Raw genomic sequence first — 12,889 nt, forward strand, 5'->3', positions numbered from 1 at the left:
GTTTGATTACGCATTAAAATAATTACCAAAAAATAATTAATAGACAAAATTGCCAAAACCTTCGCCATTGATACTCATGCGTCACCTCCTCACTTCATTAGTTTCATCTTCTTGGACGCAGAAAAGGGAAAATAAACATCAACAGTGCACTGCTCAAACTTCTTACACATCACGAAACTGTGCTCCGAAATTTCTCATCTACCAATAATACAAAATGATGTAACCCTGTAAACAAGTAGTACAAAGCTAAACACAAGCAATGCCATAGACCAAGTAATATTGTGTACTATTTTCTTCTCTTATGGAGGCAGGACTGCCTATAAAAACTTAAACAAGCTAAATCGATACAGTCAAGGATAAAATAACTAATCACAGCCAAAAAAGGATGCACCCCGGTTAGAAAAGGCTAGAATCCTCTACACCATCATCATCCAAAACGCTGCCAGCCACCATACTTGCACTCCGGTTAGAGCCAACTCGAGGGATGTTAAAATATCAACACCAGACTTGTTAAAATAAACTAACCAAGTCAGCAAAGTTGTCCTATTCTTTTGCAGTTTGTTAGTTTCAATTATTGCTTTGCTAATTATAGGAAGTTGTTAGTATTCTGTGGCTAGAATAATGGAAGCAACTGTTTCTATTTGCACGTAGCTAATTTGCCTATATAAAGCATATCAGTCCAGCTCAATAATATCATCTCATTTCGTTCTCATCTTTCAGTGTACTTCTCTGTTTCTTATTGTTATCTTTCTGTTATCTTTATTATTTCACAATTGGTATCAGAGCCTGGTTTAAGAGAGATCTTTGTTTCTGTTTTTTGAGAGCTAAACACGTAAGGAAAAGAGAGAGTATTGAGAGTTAAACACGTGAGGGAAAGAGAGAGTGAGATGGGTGATCTTCAAGTCATTGGAGGGATTAAAAAGCTCAACAATCATAACTACAAAACTTGGTCAACATGCATGATGTCTTACATGCAGGGCCAAGATTTGTGGGAAGTTGTGAGTGGTTGTGAAATTACACAACCAGAGGCTGAAGATGCAAGCGGTACTCTACGAAAATGGAAGATAAAGGTAGGCAAAACAATGTTTGCTTTGAAAACTACAATAGAAGAAGATGTGCTGGAACATATTCGAGATGCCAAAATTCATCATGAAGCTTGGAATACATTTGCCAAGCTATTCTCCAAGAAGAATGACACAAAACTTCAACTATTGGAGAGTGAACTACTGTCAGTAGCTCAACGTGAGCTCCCTGTTGCCCAGTTCTTTCATAAGGTGAAGACTTTATGCAGAGAGATTTCTGAATTGGATACAGAAGCTCCAATTGGTGAAACCAGGATGAAAAGAATAATCATTCATGGTTTACATCCAGAATTCAGAAGCTTTGTTGCTGCAGTACAAGGATGGCAAAACCAACCATCACTTGTTGAGTTTGAGAATTTGCTTGCTGGACAAGAAGCCTTGGCTAAGCAAATGGGAGGAGCTTCAACCAAGGGTGAAGAGGAAGCACTCTACGTCAACAAAGGCAGCAGGAACTTTAAGCAGTATGGAAATGGTGGAGTGAAAAAGTACAGTGACAAGATCAAAAGTCATCAAGATGCAGGAGGCAACCGTGCAATGGGAGGCTGGAAAAATCAAGGTGCAGAAGGCAACCATTCAATGGGAGGCTAGAAAAATCAAAGCAACAACAAGAAATTTGAAGGAAAATGTTACAATTACGGGAAGAGAGGTCATATGGCCAGAGTCTGCAATTTGCAGAAAAAATACATGGAGAGTAATGTTGCTACCTCTAAAGTTGAAGATGAATGGGATGCAGAGGCACTACTTGTCACAAAGGAAGAAGACAATGAACTGGCTCTTACTGCAACAACTATTCTGTGTGATGTTGTTAATACCAGAATTGAAGCCGAATGGGATATTCAGACAATATCTATAGCAGGAGAAGATGATGAACAAGCCTTCACAACAAATATGTCTGATCAAATTGATTATGAAAGTGACTAGATTGTAGACTCTGGCTGCTCAAATCACATGACTGGAGATAAGGAGAAGCTGCAGAATTTGACAGAATACAAGGGAAATCGTGTGGTAATAACAGCCAACAATTCAAAGTTACCAATAGCTCACGTTGGTAATACAATGGTTTCTAATCATCACAGTGACAATGAAGTGGCACTGCAAAAGGTTTACCATGTTCCAGGTATGAAGAAAAATCTTCTCTCAGTGTCACAGCTAACATCGGCTAGGCATTATGTTTTATTTGGACCACAAGATGTGAGAGTTTATCACAATCTTGAGGTTACAGAGGAGCCACTAATGAAGGGTCAAAGGCGAGAATCAGTCTATGTAATGTCAGTAGAAACTGCATACATAGATAAGACCAGGAAGAATGAAACACCAGATTTATGGCACTCACGGTTGAGTCATGTCCGCTATTCCAAGCTGGCTGTGATGATGAAGAAATCAATGGTGGAAGGTCTTCCTCAACTTGAAGTAAAAACAGATGTGGTATGTGAAGGATGTCAGTATGGAAAGGCACACCAATTGCCGTATGAAGAGTCAAAATTCAAAGCCAAGAAACCATTAGAATTGGTTCATTCTGATGTGTTTGGCCCGGTGAAACAAGCATCTCTCAGTGGAATGAGGTACATAGTGACCTTTATTGATGACTTTTCATGGTATGTATGGGTATATTTTCAAAAGGAGAAATTTGAAACATTCTCACAATTCAAAGAATTCAAGAGTGCAGCAGAAGCAGAAACTAGTGAACATATTCAGTCTCTACGCACGGATAATGGGGGAGAATATACGTCAGATGAATTCTTCAAGTTCTTACAGAGTCATCGAATAAGTCATCAATTCACATGTGCCAACACCCCACAACAGAATGGCATCACAAAAAGGAAGAACAAGCACCTTATAGAAATTTATCGATGCATGCTTCACGCAAAAAATGTCCCTAGACGTTTCTGGGCAGAGGCCATGAAGACTGTTGCGTATGTGATCAACAGGCTTCCACAACAGCGGTTATGTTTTCTTTCACCCTTTGAAAAATTATGGAACATGAAACCTGTGGTCAGCTACTTTCGTGTTTTTGGGTGTGTGTGCTATGTGTTTATTTCTGATCACTTACGTAGCAAAATTGATAAGAAAGCTGTGAAATGTATTTTTGTGGGTTATGACAGTCAAAGAAAAGGCTGGAAATGTTGTGATGCTCTGACTGGGAAGTGTTATACATCATGAAATGTGGTGTTTGATGAAGCTTCTTCATGGTGGCCAACAGAAAAAGAAACAAAACAGTTTCAGACTCCTTGCACCCTATCCATTTTCAACTGGAATCAGGTGAGGGAGAAGTTTCAGTTCAGGACAAAGGCCAAACAAGTGAAGAAGAAGAAGAGAGCAACAAACATCCTTGGCAAACAGGTGTGTATGATCGTCCAAGTGAAAAAGAAGGAGAGCATAGCAGATCAGCTGAACCTCGACGGTCAACAAGAACTAGAAGGCCAAATCCTAAATATGCTAATGCTGTAATAACAGAAGAAGAAATTGCAGCAGAACCTGAGACATTTGAAGATGCACAAATTCACGTGGAATGGAATAAAGCCATGGAAGAGGAATTTACTGCATTGGAACAAAATCAGACATGGGTGCTTGTACCAAAGCCGACAGGTGTGAAGCCTATTTCATGCAAATGGGTTTATAAAATTAAACGTTGCACAGATGGATTAATTGAAAGATACAAGGCACGCCTGATTGCTCGCGGGTTTTCTCAGCAGTATGGCCTAGACTACAACGAAACATTCAGTCCAGTTGCAAAGATTACAACGGAGAGGGTTCTACTTGCACTTACAACAAACAAAAGCTGGAACATGTGGCAAATGGATGTAAAGAACGCCTTCTTACATGGAGAACTGGATCGGGAAATTTACATGTCTCAACCAATGGGATTCGAGAATCAAGATCATCCAGAATATGTTTGCAAGCTACGAAAGGCGCTATATGGCCTTAAACAAGCTCCAAGAGCCTGGTATGGAAAAATTGTTGAATTCCTAACATATAACGGTTATTTAGTAACATCTGCTGATTGTAGTGTGTTTGTCAAGTTCGTGAACACAAAAATAGCTATTGTGTTAGTGTATGTGGATGATTTAATTGTACCAGGAGATTATGAAGAAGACATTCTCTTAACAAAAGAGAATTATACGGTTCCAAATGAAAGAACTCGGCTAGCTCAAGCATTTTCTTGGCCTAGAGGTTGATTATATTCATGAAGGGTTGGTTCTTCATCAGAAGAAATATTGTAGGGAGCTCTTGACAAAGTTTGGAATGTCTAATTGTAAACCAGTTTCAACTCCGATGGAACTAAATGCAAAGGTTTGTGCTCTCGAAGGAAAGGATTTAGAAGATGCAACAATGTATCAGCAATTGGTAGGTAGCCTGATCTCCTTAACTTTAAGCAGACCAGATATTTCCCACACAGTTGGTGTGTTGAGTCGATACATGCAAAATCCAAAGAAGCCACATTTGGAAGCAGTTCGTCGAGTATTAAGATATGTGAAGGGGACACTCAATGAAGGCATTCTGTACAAGAAAAATGGAGATTGCAGACTTGTTGGATTTTGTGATGTTGATTATGCAGGTGATCATGACACTCGACGTTCAACTACTGGCTACGTTTTATGCTTGGATGGGGAGCAGTTGCTTGGTGCAGCAAAAGACAACCAACGGTGTCTTTATCAACAACGGAAGCAAAATATCGAGCCATAGCAATGGCAGCACAAGAGAGTACTTGGCTCATACGGTTGCTAAAAGATTTACAGCAGTCAACAAAAGCAGCAGTCACACTACACTGTGACAATCAATCAACCATACGTTTGGCTGAAAATCCAGTCTTCCATGCAAGGACCAAGCACGTAGAAGTGCACTATCACTTTATCAGGGAGAAGGTCTTACAAGAAGAAATTGAGCTCAAGCATGTTAACACAAAGAATCAAGTTGCAGATTTGTTTACAAAAAGCTTGAGCAGTAATAAGTCTGAAGATTTCTGTCGACAGCTCGGGATGATTAACAGAGAAGATACTGGTGTTGAGAGGGGATATTAAAATATCAACACCAGACTTGTTAAAATAAACTGACCAAGTCAGCAAAGTTGTCCTATTCTTTTGCAGTTTGTTAGTTTCAATTATTGCTTTGCTAATTATAGGAAGTTGTTAGTATTCTGTGGCTAGAATAATGGAAGCAACTGTTAGTTTCTATTTGTACGTAACTGATTTGCCTATATAAAGCATATCAGTCCAGCTCAATAATATCATCTCATTTCGTTCTCATCTTTCAGTGTACTTCTCTATTTCTTATTGTTATATTTCTGTTATCTTTATTATTTCACAATTCTTGTAGGGACTATGGACACCACTTATCTCCACATTGGTATGATATTGTTCACTTTGGGCCTAAGCCCTCATGGATTTGCTCTTGGGCTATACCCCAAAAGGCCTCATACCAATGGAGATATTTGTCCATCCTTATATACACTTGATCCTCCCCATTTCTAGCCAATGTGGGACTTTGATCGTATACCCAACAATCCTCCCCTCGAACAAAGGACCACCGAGCCTCCCCTCAAACAATCATTCATCCGTCCACTCTCTACCAACCAGGATTCTTCATTCTCCACTTCACCGTGTTGGAGCCAGGACACGTCCATGAAGCATCTGGAGCACGCCGCCTATCCAATAGAGCTGATCCACAGATTACATCGTGATTTGATTGGGGCCCACCACCTTTTGTTCGGCATTCTAAGGATTCATCCATCATGGCTAACTCCGGGGCAAGGCTCTGATACCACTTGTAGGGACTATGGACACCACTTATCTCCACATTGGTATGATATTGTCCACTTTGGGCCTAAGCCCTCATGGATTTGCTCTTGAGCTATACCCCAAAAGGCCTCATATCAATGGAGATATTTGTCCATCCTTATATACCCTTGATCCTCCCCATTTCTAGCCAATGTGGGACTTTGATCGTATACCCAACAAGGGAGACGTGGTATAGCAGGGGTTATGCTACCTGAAGCCGCAGCTCCGACCAAGGAATCAGATTGCTGATTCTGAATCCACTTCCTTGGCGAATACAAATATGCTATGTCTTCATTGTCATCTAATAGATGTTCAATCTCGTCCCTCACCTGATAATAGACACACAAGTAATCATTGATGAGAGAATACATAAAGTAAATTTAGAATCAGCATCAACTGTAAACATCCTTCATGAAGTCTGTCAGCTTCATGTAGAAAAACCATTTTACTTCGCCATGCAATATTTAAGTGATAGATTTAAAAATAAGTTTGGAAAAAAATGGTGTGCAAAATTTATTAGAGATTTATGAACATTAAAGAGGAACAAATATATTTTTCACGACAATTTCTAGCAATAACATGAATAGCGGAAACAAACTTCACTTTCATAAAGCTCCCATGCATTTGAGTAGATACAGGGAGAGGAGAAGATTGTACAAACAAGTACAAGGTCAAATAATTCCTACATTCCAGCTCCCAATTTCTTATCCATACAATCCGAGATTACAAATCCTATGATAATGGAAAAGAGATATAACCATTTTAAATCCAAGTTCATATTGAAATAGAAAAAAGAAAAGGAAGGAATAATTAAAATTCATCGAGAAAGAAGATGATGGATGCTTTCTTGATCTATCTTGTACATGTGTGCGCACACCTAGACATACAATTCATTGAGAGGAAGGAGGATCTACTGGAAAAACTACTAAAGATTCCATTCAGATGAGATAGGCAGACAGAAGATGACTTTTGATTAACTATAGTTTTCACATTGTTCTGTATAGTTTTCCATTGTTTTTATAACTGCACAAGTAAACTGTGAAGAGCATAATAAGGAAACAAACGTTAGAAAAATAGGGAATCTTATCAAGTAACTAGCTGGATGATTTTGAACTCCTTGTGTTGTGTCTGTAAATGGTTTATCAACATGTCTTTCTTTCTTTTAATCTATAGCTCTATTCTTCTTTTTTTACTTGAATTTCACAATTCTCGAATCCATCAGTTTCTTCTCCTCTAAATGTTTTGCCCACCTCCTCAACCAAATCAAATCACCTCTCATTTTCTAAATTTTATGGCGAATCGGTCTTCAGCTGGTGGCCTTAATGGGCCTCGCCTGCCAAGTCTTGGGCTTGTGACTTCAATGGGCGCGTGACGTGCAAGGGCATGGTGAAGAAAGAGGCATTTCCTAGGCCCAATTATGAGCCTGCTCGGTCCATCTGATTTTTAAATTGTTTTTTTATTTATATATATTAAAAATATATATTTTTTTATTTTTAAAAAATTATTTTTAATATTAAAATTAAAAACATTACAAGAATTAATTTAAGACTAAAAGGTTGGTGGAATTGCAACTACGAACAAGAGTGAGAGTCCTGGACTCGTCACAAATCTATAAGAAGAAAGTACAGTTAATGAAAACAAAAGAAAAACAATTCCCCAACGGAGAAAAGGGCAGACTCGGAACCAGAACAGCCCATAAAATGAAAATGAAATGAAAATTTAAAACCCTAAAGGCCTAAACCCTCCTCCGTCCCTTCTCAAAGTCAGGTCTAAACCCTCCCTCCTCTCTCAAGCTCTCCCTCTCTAGCTGCAGCAACTGCAAATTCTGTGCTTCGCTTTCTGTTTTTCAATAATAATAATAATAAGTAGCAGTGCATAGCAGTGGATGGGTAAATAAAAGAAAACAAATAAATGATGATCCACATAATCAGACGAGGATCCGCCCGATCCACCATTTCTACGGGTACGTTTTTTCTTTATTTGATCTTCTTCTTCTTCTAATTCAATCTGGATATTATTGTTGGTTCTATCCTACAGTCCAAAGAGAGTTCTTGATGATGATGATGCCGCCCCTTTTTGGATGTAAATTGGAAAGCTAACTTGATGGAGAAAATGAATTGAAAGTTTTGCAAAAACAAAAAAATATCGTGGAAATCTTTGCTGCTGTTCTGAACCAATAATTTGTTTTTTCCTTCTCTTATTTCGCGTGGAAGTTTATGTACAGTATCTAGCAATAGGAGTCTTTGTAAAGTGCGTCTCTCTTCACTGCTGTTGCATCAAACAGACATGCTACTAAACCTGCGTATCGCTTCTTGACAGTGTTTGATGAGGTGGCCAAGGCCATACATGGGGCGAATATGCAGTGGCGTGCAAGGTCATATGCCGCGTCGGTTCCTTCTCACATGCCAAAAAGTCACAAAGCTCAGAAGAGAGTTTCCAAAGATGACCGGCGAGCTATGGTGGAATCTTATGTAAACAAGTAATCCCCCCCCCCCAATCTTCTTTTTTTTCCCTCTAACCAGCTTGATTTATTGTATCATATAGCAGCTGGTAACTTTTTATTCCATCTGCAAAGTTGCTAAATTGGGATTTTTATAGTTGAGGGGAAAAAATGTTAGTTTAAGACAACGAAATAAAATAAAAGGGGTTAGTGATTACTTTGATTTGTCAACTTATCTTGAAAATTAATTACTTTGATGCGACTTCAAGGTTCATCACTGATATTGTTTTTCAGTAAAAATTTTGGGATGCTATGCAAAGTTGAAGTGTAGATACATTTTCCTGTATTCAATCTGGACGCCTAGAAAGTTATTCGAAGTTGATGAGGAAATTGGAGATTGTTCTTGCATGAAGTGCCCACTTTTAAGATTATACCTACCTTTCAGGCATTGTCATCATTGGTAGTAAATTTGAAGACCATAATTTTGTGTGGAATCTTACCAATGCTTTGATAGCATTGAATGAGTTCTGTGTTGTGTTAATTTGAAAGTTATTGTGGGACCGAATTATTATATTGCCATTACCTTTTTCAGGTACAGGGAAACTCATGCTGGAAAATTTCCATCCATTTCTGATGCTCGAAAACAAGTTGGTGGCAATTACTATTTTATTAGAAAAATTGTTCAAGAACTAGAATACAAATCTAAGATTTCATCCTCAAATAGTGGAAACAAGAAAAAGGAGCTACCTATCGTGAGTGAGCCCTTGGTTAAAGTTAAAAACATGTCAACTGGAGGTGCAATGTCAGATATGAGAACTCAATGTGACCCACGTGCAGTTCTTCTCAATGATGTAGGTGACACAAGTTACAGATATCTAGAAGTGGAGGGAGGGCTGCAAACTTGTGAGAAGATGGTCTCTCAAGAGTTTGGAAACCCCATTTCTCCTGTAAGTGTTTGATGTTTATTGCACTGTCTTAATTTTCATATAGGAGACATAATTTAAGGGGGAGCATACTAGACTCAAAGATCTTACAATGAAATATTTGGCTGTTGCTCTGGTCCAATGACGTTCAGAGTTTGATGTTTGTATGATAATTGCTTGTTAGTGTGCTAAGTCAGAAGTTTAATGCTCCACATTTAAAAATGCTTTCAGTTACATGGGGCATCACATATTTGTCGTAGTATATAGCTGGTTTCTAGCTTATTTTGGCATACTTTGTTCATTCCAATTTGTTTAATTAATAGAAATATGCTATCCGGCATTTAGCTTTCAAAGAAGTTTTGGTTCCTAAAGTGGCCCTCCCTATTCATCGGGGGACCTTTTAATTCTACTCTCATAGGCAGTCCAGGTCGTGAGAAACTCAAAGGCATTTCCTGTTGAGCCCTGCTGCTTCTATTAAACAAGGTCTCATACGCACGCTCTGGGTGCATTGATCCTTGAGCACAATAAGTACAGCATGCTTTACTACAGTAGTGATGTAAATAATAGCTTTGTTTTCAAGAGACTCCAAAGGGATGCCAGTTGCAGTTGGGCGACAAATCAGCACAATTTCAATAAATTTTTGTAATCGGTGTTCCCCAACCTATATGAACCTTTTCACTGGTTGCTATAAAAAGAATTGTTGACTTCTTTGTGTTTTTATGGCTTCATCCATCTATTTTAAAAGAAAAGGCTATATTACCAAATGCGTAATATTAAGTGAGAGTGGAGCATGTGTTACCCTTCTCATTACCTTCTCTCTATGACACTTTCAGAAGCACTTTCAGGAGCATTCTGATGCAGTTGGAACTCAAGGTAACCTTCTGGAAGGAATCGATAAGGAAGCATCTCATTTGTGCCCTGAAAAATCAGCGGCACATGAAGTGAAGGAAACTCAAAATGACCATTCTGATTTTGTTATAACTGATGGTAATTCTCATTTTGCAGCAGCTGAGAGTCATATGAGAAAACATGAAACCAAGAATGTCTCTCATCCTGGCCTTGTAGAAGCAGAAAATGATCAAGAGAAGCTTTCTGCATTCAAAAGAGTGATGGATGCTGATCATTCAAAACATAATGAGGGGTCTCCTTATCTGGACAAACATGAAAAGTAAGTTTTCTACTTACAATACTGTACTATTATCAGGGCTATTAAAGAAGTGATTGCTGTTCCTGTTGCTGGTGTCCTTGTCATTTTACCAGTTCCATTTGCCTAGCCAGTGCCTTCATGACCAAGGGACATGTTTTCATTACCTCAGCAAAGAAAATTAATCAGTTACAACTCTAGCTTACACCCTCTAAGAAGCCTACAATTAAGACCGGGTGGGGGGGGGGGGTTCATGTGCTGAAAATAATCCAAGAAGGATATGATTAAAAAAAAATGAAAATGAGAAGGAAATTTCCAAACGCCTTCTTACCCCGCCAAGTTTAAGCCGCCATAAAACATTTATATAACCATAGGTGGCTAGAAGGAAAGCTTTAGTAATTCTTCATCATTGTGGTCTTAGTGGACACCCTTGCAAGGTCCCTCATATCTTCTGCTAAAATTGTTTCTTGTTCATGCATTCCGTAACTCCTATAATTATATGATGAAGTATACGAATCCTGTTTCTTTAGATGTTCATTATAGAATGGAACGTGCTTTATTAAACATAAGCCTCTTGGAGACTTCTGTCCTCCTCAAACTCCAGTCAATCAAGGCATTCTTGTTAAGGATCTAGATTGTTAACCACTGTTGTTTATAGTATGAGAAGCAGTTAAGAAAATAAAAATTTGTCTTGGTGTGATATGACTATTTTTTTCTTAAGATATTTATTGGTAAACCCGCTAGCATAGCTCACACTGCAGAAGAACCACCCAGCATGTGCATTCTGTCCCTGAATGCCCCCTGTAAAGTATCAGTTCACATTCTCACGTATGGTGTGATTTTCCTTGCCCCTTACTGCTTAAGAGTGACAATTAACGCCATGCTTCCATTGTCCAGAGACATTTCTAGTACCCACACCGATGGTGCGGAACTTCCGAAGAAATCAACTGTGTGGGGAAGCTTGAAGTCATTTGCAGACGGCCTTGTCAGCATGTGGAGAAAAATGTAAATTCATTTGGTAGGTGGTTGTTGGAAGTCAGCACTCGGGAAATTTTTAATGATGTGGTAGATGGAGAGTATTTAAGGTTGAAATGAAATATGTCTTGTCTCGTAAGCTGGTGGCCGTTGCTGGTTGTTTTCAATTTACTGAGCTCGGAGGCGGCCCTGGGCCAAGGCTTTGAAAATGGAAGTGCGAAGAAATCAATTCCTTTTTGTATTGAATGTATACCAGTATACACTCTGCAGAGAACAAGTAGTGAATTCCAATCGTCGACTACATAATACCAGTATCAACAACAATTACCCTAAAGCATGACATAACATAACATAAAAGCTGGATCAAGTTGCATACTCATGGTTAGGGGTGTTCAAAAAAACCGATTAACCGAAAAAACTGAGAAAACCGATGAAAAATTAACCGAGAAAACCGAACCGAGATAGAAAACCGATTAAACCGATTTTAAAACCATAAAATTTGACCGGTTTGGTTCGGTTCCAGTTTGACCACTTAAACCAGTGAACCGAACCGGTAGTATAAATAAGTATGCCTAACCCTAATTCAATTCTAAACTGAAGCCGCCGCCCACACCAAAGAGCAAAGAGCCAAAGACATCATTTTCTCCCTTCTGCATCTGTCTCTTCACAGATGCCCTACACGGCTTCACCTTCAATTTTCATCCTTCCTCTTCTACTTTCTGTATCTGTCTCTTGACTCTCTTCCTTCAATTTGCATCCTTCCTCTTCTTCCTTTTGTATCTGTCTCTTCCTTCAATTTACATCCTTCCTCTTCTCCCTTCTGCATCTCCCGAAGAAAACCTCAGGCTTCTCTCTTCACTTGCAAGCTTGCAGCAGAACGACAGGGCTCCTCCATTGATAAGTTTATCTTCGTGTGCTTAACTGCTTATAAGTTCAACTTTTTGTTTCAAACTTTGATGCTTCTCTGACCTATGCTTATCATTTGTTTATATTGTTAGTCTGTTAGATATAGAAGTTCCAAAAAACTGTATGATGATAATCTTAACTTCATGAGGTTTCAGTTTCCTTCTGCATGTATTTTTCTATAATCTTTATCTACGGGACTGGTAGTAGAACTGTGGGCTCTTATTTCAGATTTGCTCTCTTGAAGCAATATGATCCTCTGCTTTTGCAATTTGATTAGAACAAGCAAAGTTACAAGTGATCCAACTATTGTTTACTAATGATATGGATCTGCAAATTTTTCCCGTGTAGCTATCTGCTCTGTCTTCATTGTGCTGTTATAGGTTTTTCCAAATGGCTCCTTTTCAAGTTCTCTATAACCAAAGTAACAAGGTCAAGTTGGTTTTTGTTGGTGTGATCTTGTTTTAAGTTTTTTATAAAATCCTGAAACTTAAACAGGAATGAGAATGGTGAAGCGAGTCCTTGATGCTTGGGGTTGCTTTGGGATACTAGATGAGTTTCTATTCTAGTTGTAATCTTTCCTGCGAAATCGTTATTTTATATGAGGGTAATTGATGGATCAGCCTCTTTTGGAGATATATGTAAAG

At 38.7% G+C, this 12,889-nt stretch overlaps 1 protein-coding gene across 2 annotated transcripts; it reads left to right on the plus strand.

Annotated features, from left to right (window-relative positions):
• Positions 1–7,448: 7,448 nt before the first annotated feature.
• LOC118029053 (uncharacterized) lies at positions 7,449–11,589 on the plus strand. 2 transcript variants are annotated; one of them, XM_035032853.2, is made up of 6 exons: positions 7,449–7,820; positions 8,177–8,336; positions 8,890–9,244; positions 10,054–10,093; positions 10,229–10,388; positions 11,262–11,589. In XM_035032853.2, the coding sequence occupies exons 1-6, from the start codon at positions 7,769–7,771 to the stop codon at positions 11,371–11,373; spliced, it is 879 nt and encodes a 292-aa protein (XP_034888744.1). In that variant the 5' UTR covers positions 7,449–7,768; the 3' UTR covers positions 11,374–11,589. The 2 variants fall into 2 exon arrangements, with proteins under 2 accessions (XP_034888744.1, XP_034888743.1); XM_035032852.2 differs by having other exon boundaries at positions 7,453–7,820; positions 10,226–10,388.
• The last annotated feature ends 1,300 nt before the right edge of the window (positions 11,590–12,889 follow it).

This window comes from Populus alba, chromosome 18 (genome assembly GCF_005239225.2).
Source record: "Populus alba chromosome 18, ASM523922v2, whole genome shotgun sequence".
Classification (NCBI taxonomy): Eukaryota; Viridiplantae; Streptophyta; class Magnoliopsida; order Malpighiales; family Salicaceae; genus Populus; species Populus alba.